The 22,733-nt window shown below is 42.1% G+C and overlaps 1 protein-coding gene across 2 annotated transcripts in view; it reads left to right on the top strand.

Moving 5' to 3' along the window:
• The window catches only part of LOC131476073 (myocardin-related transcription factor A-like), a 31,795-nt gene extending 28,015 nt beyond the window's left edge, over positions 1-3,780 (top strand). For both annotated transcript variants that reach the window (XM_058654549.1, XM_058654547.1), the window contains exons 14-17: positions 353-484; positions 674-742; positions 990-1,038; positions 1,142-3,780. In XM_058654549.1, the coding sequence (XP_058510532.1) occupies positions 353-484; positions 674-742; positions 990-1,038; positions 1,142-1,695 (804 nt within the window). In that variant the 3' untranslated portion in view covers positions 1,696-3,780. The remainder of the gene's footprint in view (positions 1-352; positions 485-673; positions 743-989; positions 1,039-1,141) is intronic.
• The last annotated feature ends 18,953 nt before the right edge of the window (positions 3,781-22,733 follow it).

Raw genomic sequence — 22,733 nt, 5'->3', positions numbered from 1 at the left:
CCGTACAACATCTCACGAGGGCCGTAGTTTGATGATGATCAAATGATATAGAGCAAACAATGGAAACATTCACTATAATTCATTGACACCTTGCAGTAGAGGTGTTGATACAGGGTTTTTTTGAGTTTCCTGGTGCTGCACCTTCCAAAACCTTTAATTAGGGACCGTTAAAGTTTTTAACGGTGAAGGATGTTACTATAAAAAAAAACTGTACACTCAGTGCAACAAAAGCACAATGTAGATAATTAGTCTTATCAGTGAGCAGAGATTTATTTTGATCTAAAGAGTAATATGTCTGCGTCGAAGTGCTGTTCCACGATGAGGATTTCTTTTCTCTCCTTTATAAAAACAGGATGGAGGTCTTCAGTTATCTGCAGACCAAACACAGCAGGTAGCTGCTCAGTGTTTGTCGGCACCACCCAGCATTCAGCCTTTCTTCAAGGACCAGGAAAGTGCTCACACCTCATCACCCGCCTCTCCAAATGTAAGTGATTTACAGGAGACACCAGTGAATGGATGAGCCTTCAAGAGGAGGAAGTCATGTTGACTTTGGATAAAGAAAAATTCAATTTTTCCCAGAATCTGTGCTTGGAAAGTCAATAACAACCCTTTTTTGTAGTTTAGTTTAGTTTAGTTTACTATTTCTCACTCTGTTTTTATTTATTTCCTGTAGGAGGTCTGCTCGAGTCTGGACGTCTTGTTTAGTCCTGTGTCTCCGGCTGCTTCCTCACCTGATAACAAAGTACGATACACTGCAAGTCCTAAAGTGTCAAGGCACAAAAAATATAACTTCATCAAGAACTTTACACACTAATACCATTATATAGTGTTGTATTTCTGTCCCCTTATTATCTTTTGGGTTAATTTATGCATCAAACTTTGTGGTGTTAAGTGCACATGTCATGACAGTATATGAATTTATATTCAGACTTAAAGGTTAAGGTTCCCTCTCTCTCTCTCTCTCTCTGTCTCTCTCTGTATATCCCTAGGATACAGAGCATGAAGATGATTTTATTGACATCATTTTGCAGACGGGAGGTAAGATGCAATAATATTGTCTGGTCTGTTTGTTTTCAGAATGATTTATGACACTGTGCTCTCTTGCTGAAACTGTGAGCGCTGTGTGTGTTTCTCCACACAGGAATTTCAGCCCCCTTCAAACCAATGACAAACTCACCTTTGGACCATCTCAGTCAAAACTCCTCCCCTCCGCCCTCCCCGCTCCAGCTGTTGCTTTCTTCCCCCGTCCCACACGGCCGTGACACCCCCCAGCCCACTCCCTTGGCGCAGCCTCAGCTCCAGACTCTGGTTGACACCATCGAGGAGGAGAGGCAGCACCTCAGTAACGGTGGGAGTGGACGCCTGGAGGACTTCCTTGAGAGCACCACAGGTAAGCCTCTCCTGGGGGTGGAGCCTGGAGGCCTGTTGACTTTGATCGACGACCTCCACAGCCAAATGCTGTGCACCCCCAGCATTCTGGACAATCCGCCGTCTCCCATGGACACCTTTGACATGGCAGCTGAGGACGAGCACGTCCTGGATAGTATGGATTGGTTGGACCTCACTGTGGGAAGAGAGAGCAGTGAGGAGAGCCCTACACTGGACCCACTGGGCCCCCAAACGCCACCTAGTGTCTTTTCCACAGACTTTCTGGACAGTTCAGACCTGCAGATTCACTGGGACTCCTGCCTGTAGCCAAATGGCGTTATTCCCCCAGCTCGCCTCACATCGCCACAGCATGGCACGGTTAAGTTGCGTTTCCACTAGCACAGTACCTGGTACCAGGTACTTTTTGGCGGCCACTGATTGGTCAGAGTGCCGTCACAGGAAGAGACAATCCTAAAAATGTGGGTTAATCTCCAACAATTACCAGGGAAATGTCTAAAATGTAAATATTTAACAGAGAGGTCTGGTGTCTTTAGCGACAGCACTGCTGATCGCGACCGGTCGGCCGGCATCACAGACTCTGCCGCTGTATTTCAGTCCAGTGACTGTGTCAGAATCTGTGCTCCTGACAAATAGATTTAATGAACTGATTCCAATGATTCAGTCGCTAGTCACTCACTCTCACTGCAGTGAGGACTCCACCCAAGTTGAGTAGGTAGTTTTTTTCTAGTGGAAAACCAACCTGTGCCGTGTCGTGCCATGTCGTGCCATGTCGTGCCAAGGCGAGCCAGGACCATAAGGGCCATAAGATACACAGGGGAGCTCAGACACACACAGAGGTTTCCTCAGCTATTCTGCTTAGGGTACTACCTTGACTGCCATTCATGTGGACAGCCTAATGATAAAGTGTTATCCCTATCCTTAACCAGAACCACAATTCAAATCTTAACTCTAAACGTAAACAGTTCCTCAGAAATGAGGTCCTGCCTTATTAGGTCCACGTCCACGTCCAACTACTGGTCCTGAGGAGGTCAGTGTTGATGTCAGAAAAGGCCCTAAAGAGGTAACACAACACAAAAACACACTTAACACAACTATATGACTGATTGCTGTGGCTTCAGTATTTGATTACAGCACTTTCTCTATATATCTTCCCACACACTGGTTTATTGAATCCTCAAGCACTTTGACCGTTATCTTATTTACACACTGCAGTATTGACTTTTTTTGTGCAGACAGGTGTTAGGCAGGTCCTATAACTGGTCTACAGTAGCTTCTTTAGCAACAGTCTTTCACTTTTTTGACCCAGTAGGTGTCATGGTACTTTAAACTGAGCCGTGTAACTGTTGCTTACACACAAAGTTATTTTCTGCATTTGTCCCAGACATGATGTTACTGTCGAAAGGTCAATCAATTCATGTGACCTTTATCTAATTAGAATGCAAAGTCTTTCTTCGCTGCCTCTTGTAGTTAAGATTATCTATATTTTACCACTTAAGGAAAAGAAAAGTTATAGGTAATCAATCCACAAAGTTTAGGTCAATGACTGTTTTCCAGAAACGTAATAAATGGTGGTGCAGTGATGTTGTTTGAAGACAAAAAAAAGAGGAAATAATGAGCAGTCGTCTTTTTGACTTCAATTCAAACTTCTTTCAAAGCAAACCTTTTGAAAATCTGTTCAAAAAATGTACTTTGACTTTGTCAATTACAAAAATGTACACACATTTTTCAGTTGATATGTAACTGTAAACCTGTGGGAGTAATGATCATACATTACTGCACCTTAAATGAACTACACAGTGTGACATTGACTCGTCGTATAACCTATTGCACTAAATGTACGGGAAACTCCAGCAGCCTTATAAAGTCTTAAGACACGTGGAATGAAAAATCCTCATAATAAGGTTTTGTGACACCTTTCTTGTTTATTTAAAGAGTGATGATTGGTTGTCCTGTACTGTATCAGTACTATTGCTACTGGGGAATATACATTTTATTTTTCTCTTTGAGATTTTACAGCACACTTTACTATAGCTTTATATTTTATTTTATTTTACAGTGTTTGTGTAAAATAAAATGAAAATATTGCATTTATGCTACTGAAATTCAAGTCTGTTTAAGTGGCCGCCGTATTTTTGTCAAGCCAAAATGCAGGTTTTACTGGTCATATTGAAATGTGACAGGGATGTAAAGTGGTGCAACTGAAAAGTCCAAACCGTCACGGTGTTATTTATTGTAATGGTTTGAATGCTACACTCTGGAATAGTGCAGACTGTAGGTTTTTATTGTCTGTACATTACGACCTCCTTGATTTTCTTAGTCAGCTCAAACACTGGCTGATTTGCTGTAAGGAACAAAGTTTCATGACTGTGCAACACAACTGTTATTGTTAAAAAAAAAAAAAAAAAAAAGGAAACTAAACTGGTGTCTCTCTTCATTTAAAGCCGCAGTGTGTAACGTTTGGTGATCTTTTTTTGTTGTTAGATAGATAGATAGATAGATACTTTATTCATCTCACAGAGAAATTCACATTCTCTGTTGATGTTATTATTCTGCTGTTTGTTTGTTATTGTTCTGCTGTTTATGTGAAATTATTTGTATGCTGTGTCCTTCATCAAATAATTGGCTCTGTCAAGCAAAACTATCAGACCTGACTGAAGGAGCGTTTGTGTGTATACAGCAGTGAAGAGGCGGGTGGGGGCAAGATGCATTTATCCCATTCAACTGCTGAAAATAGAAATAGAATTCACTTCACTTTGTGTTTTCAATCATTTTGCTTTACTAGCCCAGTCTTCGTTCCATTGTTATGCACTTCAGCATTGTGTGAATAAGAGAAGTATTATGCCGTTGTGGAATTTGTATGTTTTCCCTGTGCCTGTGTTGGTCTTTGAACAGGTAATCCAGTTTCCTCCCACAGTCCAGTGACACGCAGGTAAAATTAATCCCAACTCTGAATTAACAGCAGGTTGTTTGTATGCGAGTATGAATAGTAAGTGTCAGATGGATGGATTGTATGTGTTTCTTACATGGTTTGGTCCCAATATGAGAGGAGATTTTCTCTCATATTTTATATATTAGATATGTATATGTCAGTTAACATTTACATTAAGATGCAGGCTTTTAATAAGTGAAATTCATTTATTGTGCATAATAAATCAAACTGAAACATACAGACATGGAAGTGAAGAGCTAGTAAAACAACACTGTCACTTTCCTTGCCCACATGCACATGTGTTCACAGCTTTTCTTCTTTGGCATCTGCATTGACTACAGTTCATTTGGACAGCCTAACAAAGCTTTGTCTCTAATTCTAACCATGTTTGCTTCATTAGGACCGAGATTTGATTCCCATGTGGACGACTGGTCTTGACAAGGTCAGTGTTTATGACAGAAAAGGTCCTAAAAGGGCAACAAATACACACACACAGGTGGTAAAATGTGGTTTGAGCAGGAGGATGATAGCCCTGTAGTGATGTTTGGAAAAGCTGCCGGAAAGTGGATGACTGCGTTCACACATACACACATAAACACATAATCACATAACACACATCTTCACCAGACCAGGATCTGGGTGGGAGGCAGATGATTGGCTGATAACAACTCCCTCCAGCAGCTAATAGAGGGGAGCAGAGGATGCCAGGCTGTAGCATCCATTCCACAGTGGGGGGGTTTTTTTCCCGAGACCTCTCACTGAAACCTAAAACATCAACATGTGACCTAATAACAGCTCATGGCCTCTGGTGTAGTCTTAGATGAATTTAAAATTCCTAAACAGCAGCAGAAGAAGAAGCCATGTGTGCTGTTGTTCTCCACTACATTTAATCCAGTAAAATCAACTCCAACTTGTTGTGTTGTGTGAATCACGCGAGATTCTCTTATCAACACAGAGCATGTTGATCTTGCTATAATTGTACCTTTTTTCCCTGAGAGATTACTTCCTAGTGATGGTGATGTTATGAGGCATGAGCACACTGCAATATACGCATCAAGATCACATCTTAGTTAATGTTTTATTCGCTAATATTTGGACCTTGTTGTGAGATCAACAAAACTTCCTAATTAAACCAAATTCATTGATAGTCCATAATCCGGAGAAAAGCACATATGCTGTAACAATGCTCTGTTCTGATTGCACTATCAACAGGACAACATAAATTACCTCTTTTCATTGATTTTCTAATCTGATTAAAGTTTCCTTGTTCGGATTAATCTGGTTAAGGTTCGTTAAAGTTAGAGGGTCTTCATCAGCGTACAATAATAACCAATTAGTCAAATCTACCGCAGAAACCAAACTGAGATTTTTAACCTCTATGGACTCATAGAATCATATTTCTTTACTTCTGAAGAGGAAAAAAAGAAGTAAACAAGAAGTTTATGATGCTTTTGACTGACAGGACAGTTTTGGCGATTTTGTTTTCCAAACTGCATTTTGCAAAAATAATTACCAACTATTCTGATGTTTTTTTTAAATAATTAAAACTATTTATCTGCTTTTTCAGATTCCTAAATGTGAATATCTTCTAACAAAGAACCAACCAAGTCATTGATTAAATAAGATAATAATCGACAGATTAAACAATCATGGAAATAATTAAATGATTTATTTGTAGCCCGACAATTACACTCTCTGTCTTTTGTGATGACTAAGCCAAAACAAATCATTTGGGAGAAAGCACTCGCAGTCACAAAGTGGCCAGAGCGTGAGCTTGGACGTGGAGCTGCAGCTGTTTTTGAATACGTGACAGCCTTTTGAAACCTCAGCTTATTTCAGATCAACAATCACCACGTGAAATTAGTTTGTGGTTAGCAAGAGGGAACAACAAGTAAAAACACTTAGAGGTTTATGGGATGGCAGGAGGTGAGGAGAGGAGAGAAGAGAAGAGAAGAGATGGTGCATGTATTCTTAGCAATATCGTCAAGGTCGAAGTAATCTTACGCCAGATGACAGACAATATGCTAAATCTGGACCGCTCCAATGGAAACCTGCTGCGACGAAACGTCACGCACACTGCACACACATGCAATGTTCAAGGACACACTGCACACACAATGGTGTGCATCTATCTCAGTGAGGACACGTCTTACCTTTACCGTCACAACCCTGCAGAGCTAACTTTTGTGCACATTACATGTTCAAGGACACACACACGCACACGGTGCACTGCACTGAGTTCATCACTGAGAAACTGCTGAGTCGCTGTGTCTCCACCAATCAATTAAGGGAGAGTTCACCAGTGGGACGACACGAAAGGATTCCGTCGATACAATTAGCAGAAATAGAATCACATGAACATGATGGCTCACTTCTTCCTTACTCATGAACTAAAGGATTTGTACATATGCAATGATTAGCTTAGGCTCTCATCCACTGCTGTTTTCCCTTTCAAACGCTTCGTTGTACCTTATCTAATAATAAAAGATAATGATGATAATAATAGTAGTCGTCTGCAGCAGTATTTCCATCCTCTCTACCAGAACTTTCAGTCACCTTTGTGTTACACATGTTACATCCTTGCTCTGTTTTGTCTGTCAGCTTGTGCCTCGGGCTCGTCCTCCAGTTGTCCCCGGTAACCTGCCACATCCTCGTCATCTACCTGCCTGGATTTGGGAATTGTTGTTTGCTCTGCCATCAGCCTGGCCCGCTCTGCCACTCAAATGTCTGTCTGCAGCTCGGCGTTGCCACAGGTCATTGGTAAGTTTCTGTAATTAGAGTTAAACATATTTTTTTACATTCAGACTGTCAAACAGCTTTAAAAATACAGTTTGTTTGTTTTGTTGTGTTTTCTCCATCTGCAGAGCCACACGAGTGTACCGCACACACACACACGTGGGCTCATCTTGCCAAATCATTGACCGCTGCGGTAAACTGAACTGTTGTGATTCAGTCTGCGTTCCTTGTGTGACCTCACGTCCTCGCTAATTCAGGAAATTTAGCTTCACAGATCCATATTTACTGCTGCATAAGCCTTCATCCAGTCTCTTCCGGCCCGGCACCAAAGGCCTTTTCATATTTTCCATAAACCCCCAAACTCATGAGTAACATTTTTAAGTAGTGTCAAACTTTTTTTTTCCCCCCCTCTGCAACGCCGAGCAGAGAGATCGATATAATGACGCTGCGGAAACGCTGACATCATGACAACACAACACACAAAGGGAACAAAGGAAACGCAGTTAAGAACAGTGAAACGGGGGTAAGGAGAGGGAGCGTTCCGAAAGACGTGAGAGGGGAACAAGGGGCGAGAGTAGAGGAGTGTGTGTGAAAGAGAGAGAGATGAGAAGGAAAGGTGGGGGAAGACAGAGAGGTGAAGAGCAAGACAGTGGAGAACAAAAATAGCTGCGCCCCATTATCATCACCTCCACCTGTCTGGCTGTCGCACCTCCAATTACTGCTGCCACACTGCTGCAAATAGCACACAATGATGTGTGTGTGTGTGTGTGTGTGTGTGTGGTTGTGCAGTTGTAATTTGTATATTCAGATATTCAGGTACAGCATTTTTTTCTCTCTTCTGTTGTTGTACCTTTTCACGGCTGTTTCTGCAATCCAAGTCGCAAGGTTTCGATGCCTGAAGGTTCATTGTATGTAAGTGTGTGTGTGTGTGTGTGTGTGTGTGTGTGTGTGTGTGTGTATGGGTGGGTTGGTGGATTATAACTCTCCTGTTAACCAGGAGAGAGGCAGTCTGGTGAGAGAAGCTTAAGGGAAAATCTAATCCTTGCCTTAATATGACAGCAGCAATTTCTGTGAGCCAACCGTCATTGTTTAAGTGTTGTGTGTTTGTGTGTGTGTGTGTGTGTGTCTGTCCGTCTATGAAGGTCTTTTTAAACAGACGTAACCCACACAGACACACACACGCACACATGCTGCTGAAAACATTCAGACACTTTGCAGGAAGACGCGCTAAGTGTGACTTCATGTGTCGTCTTAGACAAAAACTGTGAGCAGCCGATGTAGGTCAGGCACACTGCAAACTGAGTCTCTGACTTCTGCTTGAAACCAAATGATACTGAGGGGATTACACACAGACAGTGGCAAGCCACCCACCCGCACACACACACACACACACACACACACACACACACACACACACGTTTGCTCCTCATCCATAGTGAGGACCCTCATAGACATAATGCATTCCCTAACCCCTAACCCTAACCTTAATCATCACAACTATATATCTACCTAAACGCAATTCTGACGCTAACCCTAAAACCAAGTTTTAACCCCCAAAAAGCCCTTTAAAGAAGTGAGGACCAGCCAAAATGTCCTCACTCTGTATGACTCTTTATACGATTTTTGGTCCTCACAATGCCACAAATACAAGAACGCACACACACGTTTGCTCTTCATCCATAGTAAGGACCCTTATAGACATAATGCATTCCCTAACCCCTTACCCTAACCTTAATCATCACAACTAAATATCTACCTAAACCCAATTCTGACGCTAACCCTAAAACCAGGTTTTAACCCCCAAACAGTCCTTAATGTCCTCACTCTGTATGACTCCTTTGTATGATTTTTGGTCCTCACAATGCCACAAATACAAGAACGCCGTTGGAACAGCACTGACTCTTACATGACTCTTACACATGTGACCTGACAGAATGGAAAAGGAACACATTGAAGTCAGCTTGTGTCCAACAGCGGGTTTTGTGTGCGCGCGTCTCGCTTCAGTCATCAGTGTTGGGCCCGGTGTCCTCTGAGAGAGCAGTTTATGTCTACATGTCCTTGCCATCAATCTCCTTTTCTGTCTTTGTGTGTAAACTGCAGAGGCAGCATCATATGGCTGCTGGCAGCTCCCAGACTTTCTTCCTCTGCTCAACAAACTGCTGAAACCTTGCCAGAGAGAGAGAGAGAGAGAGAGGGAGGGAGGGGAGGGGAGGGTGAGGGCTAGAGAGCTTCCATCTGTTTACATTGATACATAGTTTTTCTTGTCAGGGTCTCTTGTCATCATCTGTCCTTTGGCAGTCAAAGTGACTGAGTAACACTCGTGCATCTGAAAATACAATCACAGGAAGAACATTTTAACAACCTCAAACCGGCTGAATGGGGGTCAGAGGAGAGTCGGGGGAGAGGACAAACGTTACACCTTGGAAACCGAAGCTGTCACTGCATGGTGAGCAGCAGAACAACTCACGCCCACTTCCTTCTAACTGTCACTGAAGACGTCCCACTGTGGAATTGTCATGCAGCAGTACAAGTCAACGAATACGAGCGCCACATGTGCACAGCAGGTGTTAGTGTCATACATAGTCGATATAGTTGAGACATGAATGTGAGATGGACGTGTCAATGATGGGGACAAGTGCATATAACTTTATTTCAATGTGATGAACGTTTCTTTAAGTCGGTGTGATTCTCCACACAAATGCTGCCTACAGCTGCTTTATTTTAACTTTGAAAATAAATCGATGTAACCTCAAACTTCATTAGATTGTGCCTGGGTTGCACCTCCTCCTCCTCCTCCCTCTCCATTTTCTCCTTGTCAGAGCCACTGTGTTTTCTCCTCTCTCCGTGTGTCATGTGACGATGCTCTGGTGTCTTAAGATGTATGACTTCAGAGAAAGAAGGAGGACAGAGAAAGAAAGAAAAAACGAATGTGTAAGACACAATGTGATGACGTCAGTCGGCCGTGTGGCGGATACTTTCACACCCTAACCTGAAATGAACCAGGACTCGTTCTTGGAGACATACTGTGTTCCAGTCACAGTCTTACACACCTACTTTATTTATTTTATTACATACCTGTCATGTTAATGGAAAAAAAGGCATGATTTGTAACTTTTAAATATAAACAAATGTCTATTACATTCAAACCATTACCAGAAACCAGAAAAGCTGAGTCTGATTCGGAAAACATAAAGAGAGATTTATCGGTAACATTAGCATCCATTAAGACAAAAATCACTATCGCTGCAGAACTGTGCCGTATATTTATTATTAGAGCGTATAGTGTTATCTCCAGCATTCACAAATGGTTTGCTTTAGCTGTTATTTTCTGAGATCTGGTGAATTGTTTCGCCTTATCGATCAGTACAGAAATTGTAGTTGCATCAATGATTCTGGACAACTGGACTGCATGGCTGTGAATGGGTGAATGGCCAAACTGTAGTGTGGTGGTCATCAAGACCAGGAAAGTGCTTCATAAATACACAGCATTTACAGTAGCAGCACATTAGGCAGAGCACAGATACTGGAAAGCCCCACAGCTGGGCTCTCTGTGTCGTTCGCCTGCATGGAATTGAATTCCAATACATACTCCGGCAGAGTGTGTGTGTGTGTGTGTGTGTGTGTGTGCCGGACGAGTGTGTGAATACAGAGCAGGCAACGGTGCTGCACATCAGCAGGGAACGACTTTGTTTTGATGTCTGTGGAGAATTGTTGTAGAGCCTCATGTCACAGTGGATTTAAATTCATTTAAGGGAAAAAAAAAAAGTACGTTTGTGGATTGTTCCTCAGTGTCCAACTCGACTTTCATATTTTCTAAAACACTCTTTGAAGTAACCCACAGTTTAGCCTCAGACGCAGTTTCTCCGCGTTCCGTTCACCTCGGCACAGGAATGCTACAGATAGTGACCTGAAAAGTGCTGCCACCGTGTTATAAATGAGGTTGGTTTATATCCACAAGGAGAGGTGAATAAACAGTATCCGTCAGCATCGCATTGTTGCTTTTACTCTACCATCTCTATTCTGCCGTGAACACAGGACAGTATGTGCGACAGTTTAAGCATCCTCACTCCGGGGCAGCTGTGGTTCAGTGAGTAGCGAGCGGGTCGTCCGATCCCCGGGGTCCTTCATACTCATCCTGAACCTGAAATGACTCTTTGGGGACTGCACCAGCAGACGTAGCACTACATATAGATGTGCTGTTTGAATATGTGTGTGAATGGGTCAGTAGGTGGACCTTTGAGTGGTCATCAGGAAAATAGAAATGCTATAAAAAATACTGTTAACCATTTACATTGATATGCAGTCTGAATAAAATATCACCTTTCATTGGAGCCTGTCGAAACAGCACACGCTCCATGTTTCGTTGTTCGTGGTGATCGGACGCAATCTTGTTCAGGCTGGTTTCCCACATGTGGTAATTGCCTCGCGGATGGGAATGCTGTTCCTCTTGATGAGTAAATGGTAAACGCTCTGTATTTATATAGCACTTTTTCTAGTCTTGACGACCACTGAGCGCTGCTTTACGCCACCATTCACCCATTCACTCCCACATTCATACAGTGCATCGATGAACAGCACTCTTTCTATCACACATCTGTCATGTCATACCCATGCACATGCCGCCATAAAGAGTAAAATGAGAGTCTTTAAGAGAGTTGTGATGATTAACCCTGAAATATGTGGTTATTACGGTAATTTCACTCGCGCTGTTGCAGAAAGCCGGAGAATCTGCGTTTTTTTTTCACTAAGGAGGAAAGTTCTGGTGTTCATGTTTTGTTTTGTTCTTTAAATAAAACTAATTATTATATATAACTATTTCAACATGCAGTAAAGTTGAAAATTACTGCCAGATATTGAAATTATTCTGAAAAAATGTGCATTTTCTGGCCCTTTTATGGTTAAAATAAGCAAAAATCACTAAAGGCAGGCTTGCGCTGTGCAATTTTTGGCCTATTTTGAGCTGATTTTTCCACTCGTGCGACTATTTTTGGGGATCGGGCTGAGTTTTAGCTTAAGCGTGTGTCGTGTAGTATATATGGGATAAGGAGCAGCGATCAACCCCTCACAACCAGCTCCCGAGCAGCCCAAGCATCGGGCCGTATAGTGTGTGCACGTATAAATCGGGAGCTTTAGCTTTTCATCACATGCGATGTAGTCGTACAGTTTGAGCTGGAGGTTTACAGGACGACTGGAAATATCGTACAGTGTATTAGATAGTTGTACAAGAAAGAGTGTATGTGTGTGTGGTAAGGGTTAGCGACCAAGTGTCTTTATTGGCAGAAATTGAATATAGTACTCATCAATGTGTTTGCGTGAGTGTATACTGATGCAGCCCAAACCGACGAACCAGTGTGCATGTATAGGCAACTGGACCTTGCGTCTTCATGTCTCTGCAGATAAACACTGGGTGTAAATTTGAACGTTTCATCTGCCTGGAATGGCTTGCAGTTAATACCGTCCAAATGAAATGTGAGGCAAATGGTGAGATGTATTCAAGGAAGAAAAAAAAATCAGCCCATTTTCTCTTCAAAGACACTGACCTACTTAGAGCGGTTTTTAATACACGCCTCCACATTTCTGCATTTGTCAAGGAACCACCAGCAACAACAAACACTGAGCAACAAGCAAATAACAAGTAAAGCAACAAGCAAATACCATGAGGGAGAATCACCTCGCATCAACAAGCAGCAGCCCATGTGCTTGGACACACACACACACACACTTACACTACTCTGTGTCTGCCAATGCGGCATAGGCAGGGCAGGAAAAATGCTGACACGGTGCGTGTGGTGGGGGGGGGATAGTGGGAGTGGGGCTGGGGAGTGTAGAGTGTATGTGGAAACACTCATCAAAGCTATTAGCATCAGTGTGACCCCATTGGCTGCTGTGAACAAGAGCTGAGCTTGCAATGATCACAGCTCCGCAACGGCATGGAGAGAATGAGGAGGAGAGAGTGATTCCAGCCAGAGCACGCAACACATTAACATGCTCATGATATTAACACGTGAACATGGCTGCAATGTGCTTTTGTTGTGGAGGAGCAAAAGGCATTGAAGCCATTGTCCAATGACTTCACACAGTGATGATTAAGCTCCACATGGCTGTTTAGATCAGAGGTCTCAAACTCGCGGTCCGCGGGCCACATGTGGCCCTCCAGTGGCCACTTAATTTTTTTTAGTTATAGATACCACATTTCGTATCACAAATGTATTGCTATCATGAACTCAATCTCATTCTATGTCAACACAGACACTTTTATTTTGAAATTCTGCTTAATATCTATCATTTTGATATCATGATGAGCATTCAAATCGCTCTGCCCTATTGCAAAAGGTTTTTTTTTCACTTGACTGGCCCCCTACTGGCCAGACTAGATGCTCGATGGCCCCAAGGTCACTTGAGTTTGAGACCCCTGGTTTAGAGCTTGTTACACACTACAGCTGTAATTTATCTGTCAGAACTTGGGACCCGTGAAAATGACTTCAAAGATCAAATAAATAAAAATAGCTTTTCCATGTATGACGTACGCATGAGACCGTTATGTAAAAAAAAACCCATAAATGACTCAGTCAATGAATCACCAAAGTCATTAGGATTCACGCTGTTGTGATCACAGAAGTTGACCCAAATCTCATGGCAACCCAAAGGTAGAGGATCAAAGTGATGGATTCCCAGGCCGTGCGCTGTGTGCCTCTGGTGAGGATAAAAGGATGAGAGTCTTCCAGAAAAAGAGTGCAGAAGAACTGTTTAATATGTCGAGAGAGGGAGAGAGAAGAGCGTGTGCTTTGTGTGTTAGAAAGAGGTGGGACCGAGTGAGAAAGAAGGGTGAGGTGCAGACTGTCTATAATTAGCAGAGGAGGTATTGTTTTCCTGCCTTGTGATGAGTGGGGGTGGAAAAGGTAGAATGGTTTGCAAGCTTATAGTAAATCTATCCAATGTGCATAATTGCTCATACAGATGCACCAGACACACAAAATACAGACCATATCTACATGTACAGTATAGAGTACGACTTGCCAGCTCACCATTTCCAATTGCCGATGGCGTGAGCGTTCTCCTCTCTCACCATTTTATGTTGGCTCTGTGTCATGGCTGGGACTCGTCCCATTATTATGATCATTATTCAGGAGCTGACCTTATCAGTCTGTGATTTATTGCTGACTCCAGTACAGTGTTATTATCATCAGCCCCTCCAATCTTGCAGATTCGGTGGCCTGACACCTCTGCATCGCTTCAGCCTTATTCAATGAGGCTTCTCGTGCTGCATATAAACAATAAATAATGTCAGAGAGAGAGAGAGAGCGAGAGCATGTGTGTGTGTGTGTGCAAATCTCTTTACAGAGGTTCTCCTGTAAGAAAAAAAGCCAAAAACATTTTTGAGGGTGTTTTTGCCTCAATGCTATTTTTTTTCCATACATACTTCAATTAATTTATTATTGTTTTGTGAGACCACCGCAGTGATGTCCTTCAGCCAGCAAGATCAAAACACTTAATCCAAAGAGCGAGGATTCTTTCAATCAGACATTCACAAGCCAAACAAGGTCGGTGAGGTTGTAGCGACCCCCGACCTTGGACCTGTAAATTGTGAGTCCAAGTGAATGTTTATACCAAATTTGATGGAATTTTCCTCCAGACATTCTAGCAATATTGACATTCGAAGGAATGGGATGAGTCATAATAGACTCTGTGTAGGAATGGAGGAAGTCTTCCGGTTGCAAAACAAACCTTTGTGAGGCCACAGTCACAGATGTCACCAGGAACCAGGCACCTATTGGATGATACCAGCTGTCAATCACACTGGTGCCCGCCCATGTCATGCATAATCATTTATTTCCCTCGAACTCGCGGCCCTCCAATTGATTTGATGTGGCCCTCCAAACACTATCAACTTATAATGTGTTATTTATGCACATTTTTTAATTAATAGCATTTAAGTAGATAGGAGCAGATCTATGGAGCACTTTGTGGGCGAGCCTCAGTGATTTAAATGTGATGTGGGTGGCTAAGAGTAGCCAGTGGAGCTCAATGAACAGAGGGGTGATATGTGACCTTTACAGCTGATTGAAGGTCTTGCTGCGTTCTGGATCATCTGTAGCAAATACATAAAAGCAGAGGCAAGGATTTACAGGAAATCCTGTCCACCATATATATAACTTGTAATCTATAATTGAGCAATGTGCACGAAACCTCGCTCCAACACCTCCTGGATTCTAGACCAGGAATTCAAATCTATGATACTGCAACTTAATGCCTTCATAGTTGCTGTTTCAGCTGCTTACAACATGCAGCCCGAGGCTTAAGCTGCATGCGGAGAAACTGCTGGCGATTTTAAAATAATTAAAAAATGTATAGACCGATTTTATTACATTTATTTAGACATAAATATCAAAAAATGTGAAGAAAACATATATATATTTGTTTTTTCATGTAGTTTCATGGTCAAAACAGATATCTCCTGGTCTTGTTTGCCATAGAGATGATGCAAAGAGCAAAGGGTGTCACGCATCCTCGGGTAGAATCAGGAAGAGAAAAAGAAACAGACCGTGACGCTGAACCTCACATGGATGATTTCCTCTACTGAGACAAGTGGGGCTAAACTGAACAATCATCAAGAGATATCCAGATAAAAAATGGAATGTCAGAGACAGCTAAAGGGGCTGAAAGCAAACGGATGAAGACAGATTGTAGATTTTCAAGTTGGGCCTTGAAATGACCTACAAATGCTGGAGCACAAAATGATGTTCCACTTTGACAAACAACATTTACAGGCTGTGAATTTACAGTACATCATCATAACTGTCGCGGAGAGCAGAATATTTAAGCACGGTGTTGCTGCTTCTGTGGAGCTTCCGTGACTAATGACAGAATCATTCATTTCCACAAGGCGATATGAAACTCAGTAAATCTTTAGGAAGAATAAATATCTAACCTCTTTGTCTCTCAGGTCATAAGGTCATATGATGACAAAACCTCGCTCATTCTCTCAAAGTAAGGTTTCATTATATGTTACGAATTTTATTCCTTTTGTTTAGTGAAAAAAAATCACAAATAATGCTTTGGCGGAAGAAAAGTAATTTTGACTTTATTTGTGGGGTTTAATTCATGAACAATGGTCTTTCACTGCACAGTTTAATCGCGTACGTCTGACATCTCTCTATAATGGTGCGTATTGACCTTTACGTTGACCTTCACGTCACAGAAAAACAAACCGTGAGCGGCGAGATGGACAGTGAGATGGATCGTGCGGTGGTTCTTTATGTTTCGTACCTGCTGTTCATGTGTGGCTCTTGTGGTTACTGTGTTGTCTAAAGAAAGCCACTGCTGCCGCCACAGTTTATACGTCGCCTCCTTCTATTTCCGAGTCAAAGACCGGGCAGGGTATTGTGGTGCATGTGCAGAAAGTGTGCAGAAAGTCTGACTCCAGTCTGACGCAGGAGTAATCGGACTATGAATTGCATTATCCAGGTATAATAGTCCGACTAAGACTAGCTCGATTTTAGTCGGACTAACATGTTTACATGACGTTAAGAAAACTGAATTATTGTTATTAGTTATTAATTAAAAAACCCTTTGAAGCCGGTTGTTTTTGTGAATATAACATATCGAATTTGACTGATTGATTGATGGAATTCTCGTAACCTTCTGCCACAGTGAATTTGGCATTTGTAGACTGAGTAGATTGCTAAATATCCCCTTCACTTCTTTTACTGATGATATTATGATGTTCAGTAGAAACACTAGACAAACACAAATTTGACTGCCTCACTTTTTTTCATCCGTTATAAATTCAAACCGTGTGTAACTCAAAGTAGCAGTGTGTTGTTTTCGTGTCTGTGGTGACACAGAGTGACGCGTTCATGACAATTGACAGAGGAGAGGCAAATGCACCAGTGAAGTTAGGGGATTATTCATGGTTCTCTGAAATGTAAGTGAAACAAATGTTCCAATAGAACCTTAGGGAGTGAGATACTGAAGCAAATATGGAGCTAGAGTTGTTCTTTGAGAAAGATACTATACACCAGAGCTTTAACTTTATGACTTTGGTTAGAAAATACATTTTCTACCTGTGTTTCACTCCCGCCATGATGATAATTCAGATCAGAATTTAGCTGGTGTGTGTTTTAACTTTACTCTCTACATACAAGGCACGTCCAGAAATGGACTCCTGATGGAAATCCATTTAAGGATTTCTTAAAGCAAACTCACATTGCAAAAGGAGAGGAACGGAGGTACAGTATGTGATAAAGAAGCCACTTTTTTTTTTCTTTATGACGGATAACCATCGGTGTGGAAAAGCCCCATGGTGCTCGTTGAGGGAATTGTTTTCAACCACATAAATTGAAGTGATTGCACAGTTTCTAGCATCAATACCCTCAACTGTACACTCCTTAATCTGTGTTTGTGTGCATGCATGTGTGTGCACACACCACTTTCTGAAGCAGCCAGTCTCACGTGTGCACTGACCCATCCACTCACAGCAACAAGGAGCCAAGAGAAAGTGTACCTGTGCATGGGAAGTTAGTGAGTAGTGTTTTATTATTGATTGATTTTTAATCAATGAAATATCTCATTCCTCCTTGTGCCACACTTTCCCCTCTACAGTAGTTCAAAAAAAAAAGGGAGAACAAACAACAAAGCACAAACTTAGTAGTTGCAAAAGAGTGTAAAAAAAAAGTTCAGCTGTTCATATCAGCAGGAGGTTTGCGTTTCTGTGTCTCGATGGTGCGTTGGAGACAAAACAGAGACAAAACATATAGATAGAAGCAGAAAATTGATAGAAAGGGGAATTCAGAAGGATTTAATTGCTAATTAATAGGATAATGTTTGGGCTGTAACAAACTGTAAAGCCTTATGGGACTCATACAGGGGCGCCTTATGGCGCTGCCTTTAAACTGCCTTTGGATCACTAATTAATTCACACCCTGCTGCTAATTAATTAGCCACCGCTAATTAAACTGAAAGGCACCTTCTTTTCACCCAGCCCCCTCTGTACCTCAGCTCCTCTCCTCTCCCTTTTTTTTTATTTACATTTTCTCCATCTTTGTGTTGTTGCTTCCCTTGAGTCAACAGCTCATCCAACAAACCAAATGTCTGCTTTCTCCACAGTGTCTTCATGGCTGACAGCTGATGCTATTATTGTGTTATATGCCCCGGGCTAAAAGTGAAACATCTTGCTGTTTGTACCTTTAAATGGTTTCACCAGCAGGGGGATTGTTAGCAGGATGTCAAATATAATCACTCTCTAAATCCCAACCGCACACACAGCTGATAGAATTCACCTCATGTCTCCCACACAGTCATTGGCACCGTGCATGGAAAACAGCTCCCACAATTATGCGTTTATATAATAATCATGCGATACTTTTAGTTTTTACCTCGGTGATGCAAATAAACCCCCCCCCCCACTAATCTCTAGCTTTAAAAACCACAGATGTTTAAGAGGGAAAACATGTCATCTTGTGCACTGACTCACAACTTTCACGCCTGTAATTGTTTTGTCAGGCAACATCGGTGGATGGCTCGCATTGAAATGCGTCACGGCCGCTGCCCTGTCGTTGACCTGCGGGGTTGGACACACAGAAAAGCAGGGAAAAGCTCCTCGGCCTTGCACAGGAACCTTGAAGCCCAGCCGATGATTGTGTTTGTGCCATAGGTTGACTGATGAGTCAGGGGCTGGAGTGCCGTGCGATTGTGTCCTCACATGGATGAGCTCGGTACGAGGGTTGGTCCCCGCGTGTGCACACGGCGGCCTTATGACCCCCTCCACAGTAACTCTGTCATGGAAATGCATTGCATGTCAATTTGACCGTGGCCTTTTATCCACACAGGAATGAATGTGCGTGACAGTTCAATCCCACGTGAACTCGTATGAACTCACAACTTTCCCCCCGCAAAATTGGATTTAGAATGAGTTATTATAAAGCAGCTTGGCTTGGGTTATAAGCAGTTAGGAGGTATTGATGTATGGTATAATGAGCAGCCGTAGCAGTTTTCACACTGTAAACTGGCACATACTGTAGTCGCCGCGGGTTATTTTAACCCTGGGTTAATGGCTGGCTGAGGGTGTGTGACACACAGACATTAATCCATTGTTAACTGTCAACCCCGGTCAAATAATTCTTACGCTTGACACGCTCGTTTATTTCTCTGCTGAGGACGTAATGTTTTTGTCCATGTTTGTAATATAAATCAAAAAGTGAAGTGAATTTTGGTTAAATATTCTTGTGATGTGGGTTATGGCTCACATCACAAGTGCTGTTATTAATCCCCTTAGGGATTCCTAGAATTAGTGGGCAGCCACTGAGCGTACCTTGGGTACCTTGCTTAGGGGGCACCCCAGCCTCTTTCCTGTTGTGTTTTGTGCTAACTATTGGAATTATGAACAGCTATGAACAGTCTATTATGTACAAATGTGCTGTCCAGGCAGGTTCCTGCACTCAGGAGCAGCGTTCGGCGTAATAAGTTACACAATACATCGAACTCCTTTAAAAAGTAATAATGTGACTTTATGCATTGTTTGGTTTCACAAGTAATCAGTGAAATAGCTTGTTCTATTTTCAAACTGAATCCACTTTATTGCACCTATCATCATACGATCCCCGCCAAAGGACATTGAAACAAATCAGGATCAGCTTCATTGGCCAAGTGTAAGGAATTCAATTCACGTTTTCCATTTCTCCGTGTACTTGAACGCACAAGAAGACACAAGGACAACACATGGTGATTACACTACTTCTCACTGGGCTAAGTAACAATATTACAGTAACATATAACTTACCATATTTGAAGTGCTCCAACAATTTCAGGCCTTCATTTTTAATTAAACGCACCAAAGCGCCCGGATCTAATTTCCTCATCATACTTTCTTTGCTTCATGTGGTTCTTTAGCCCCTCCCCCTCCACCTCCACCACTCCAAACAAAACTCACACAAGACACAGTTTACTCACCCATAACCTGGAGATTAGCACAATCCTTGGAATGGATCGCCAGAGGAAGCGAGGTCTTGCAGCGGGTGGGTGCAGTGCTTCCCTGCGCTTTAAATATCCATCCACTTACATCAGTTACGATGATGATCGTGACGATAAAGGATCACGCGCCACTTTTCCCAGGCTGCAAAGTGATTATATTACCAATGGCAAAGATAATGAAAGTCATACACTATTGATTACAGCTGAGATAAGCCTTTATGGTGGTGGTGTAACATTTAAGGCCATCAGAGTCCGAGTCGGGGATGGCGGGGGGCTGAGTTAAGTGTCCGTGCGTGTCACTGGAGTCAGAACAATGACCTTGTAAGGGTCATTAAAGATTGATTTGGCCTAAGGTTGTAGTCATGCTCTCTGCTACGTTGATTGTTGCCAGAGTTGGGACTGAATTGGGGAAACGAGCTCGGAACACTTTGCAAACTGAGCTGAAAATCATCTACAAGCTTTTCGTTCCACCTTAAACGTTAGACAATGAGAATCTTTTGAACCTTGTTACTGACAACTCCTTCCTTCCTTCCTTCCTGCTTCCCAAATCATTGTCTATTTGAATTTATTGTTCGTAATCTGTCTTTTTGAACTCGTAAAGAGATCTCGATCTCAGTGGGACTTAAATAAAAAAGTTAAATAAGAAATAAAAGGGGGTTAACTGAGTACAGTTAGTAAGAACTGACATGCGCCACACATAAACTTTATCTTCAGCTGCTGAAAATAGCCCCAAACATGACATATGGTGTGACTGTCAGTGTGTGAGTGTGAAAACTAACGTGAGAAAATATGCGTGATAAGATTTTTTTTCTATTTTTATCGAGTACATTTCTTTTCATCATTTGAACGGGTGAATGTTTCTGTGTATGTTGGTCGCCGGGATGAACCCAGTGACACAACCCTCAATGTGGGGGATAACGTAAGTGTTAGAACACGGATGGAGGGATTATTTTTAAATTTTGTGGATGCTGACATCCTGACTGGCGCGGCTCACTTCTTTATATCTAACATGAGACGAGACTTAAACCCATCTGAACAGTAAACAGAATACTCTGCACTCTTTGAAGCCTCACAATTACTAATGGAAGCTGATCCATTTTTGTGCTGGTGTGTAAAAGGACTCCTACACTGCAACCTTATACAAACCCACGAGTGAGGAAACGGTCAGTGTGGTCAGATTAAATGTCAAGGTGCCGTTTTATTGTAGAGCCGATCAATTACACATCAATTCACGTAAGGCTCTGTGTCATGGTCACACTCTGAAACACACAGCCACTCTCATATTTAGCATCAGAGATGGTCTGAATGAAACCCCATAGTGACCATGTATGTTGCAGATATCTCTTCCTACAGCTGCAGGACACTACTTATTAACATTATTAATACTGTTTATTATTATTATCATTATTAAACAGTGTTGCTATCATTGCTATCATCAGTGCTCAAATGTTACTCATGTTACACAGTCATTCCTTCCCCCCCGCTCCTCGTCTCTGCAGAGTCTGGATCCACAGGAGGGTTTTTAATGTTAAAGAGAGTCTTCTAATTATAGTAAAGGTGTTCTTCTTCTTCTGCTGCTGCTGCTGCTGCTGCTGCTGCAAAGTAACCTTGAATAATCTCTCTCTCACATGTACAAGTCCGGGGTTTTAAAGAAGTCCAGGTCATTTGTTGCTGACCCCCAGCCGTCCTGTGGCAGATGAGCTCACGTCGCTGCCTTCAGGCCGCACATACAGACTGATGAGGCACAGAACCAACAGACTTAGGAATTCTGCCGTCGTTGCTGCCATTACGGCTCTGAATGAGTCATTTGTGTCGCTGCTTGGCTTGTCTGTCACTGTCACTGTCAGTGTAATTGTAGTTTGTGTCTATTTTTTTTTTATTTTTTTGTGTTGCTGCTGGCTGTGCTTCGATTTGCCCTTTAGGAGATAATAAAGATAACTTTCTTTCTTTCTTTCTTTCTTTCTTTCGTTCTTATAATATTGTATGGTACCTTGAAATAATAATTTGACACTATACATGTAGGAGCCATGAATTGTATATGGGCAGGGATATTAAATTAAGGGAATCACCTGCTTTTCTTCTTCTTTCCTTCGTGTTAAAAGGGAGTTTTTTTCTCTCTCCACTGATGCCTAGTGCTTGCTCATTGTGTGAATTGTTGGGTTTCTCTAATTTAAGGTTTCTGCCGTACTATGCACAGTTCCTTGAGATAATGTGTGCTATGATTTGGCGCAATACAAATGAATTGAATTGAATTGTACCTGTTCACCTGTCATAGTGAGAGAGGGGGTTTTTGTTGAAAGCTATTACTTTCTTTGTCTGTTTGTTTAGGGCGTCGGACAATCAGGCCTAACCTGCAAAAAAAGACATCAAACCATCTCTATGAAATATTATAGTATAGAATATTTGCTCCTCTGCCTCCGTGGATGCTGCTCCAGCGGGGTCTAAGCTTTTACACCGACATCCTCCTCTGTGTGTGTGTGTGTGAGACAACCGTGCAGCTCCTCTATGAAGCAGACTCTTGTCTTTGTTTACCTTGCTTAATAGAGAGCCTCCTCTTGTTTTTTTTTTTTTTTTTTAAATGAATACTATGAATTATATTGGCTCATTTTGAATATTTCAACCAAACATTTGCGGACATGCCATCGCTCTGTGAACATCAGGGAAAGTATTCTCCTGAAAGCAATTGACTTTCCAATATAATATGTCACGT

Source organism: Solea solea, chromosome 16 (assembly GCF_958295425.1).
Source record: "Solea solea chromosome 16, fSolSol10.1, whole genome shotgun sequence".
NCBI lineage: Eukaryota > Metazoa > Chordata > Actinopteri > Pleuronectiformes > Soleidae > Solea > Solea solea.
The sequence above is the reverse complement of the archived record's forward strand: the minus strand, read 5'-3'. Positions and strand labels throughout refer to the sequence as shown.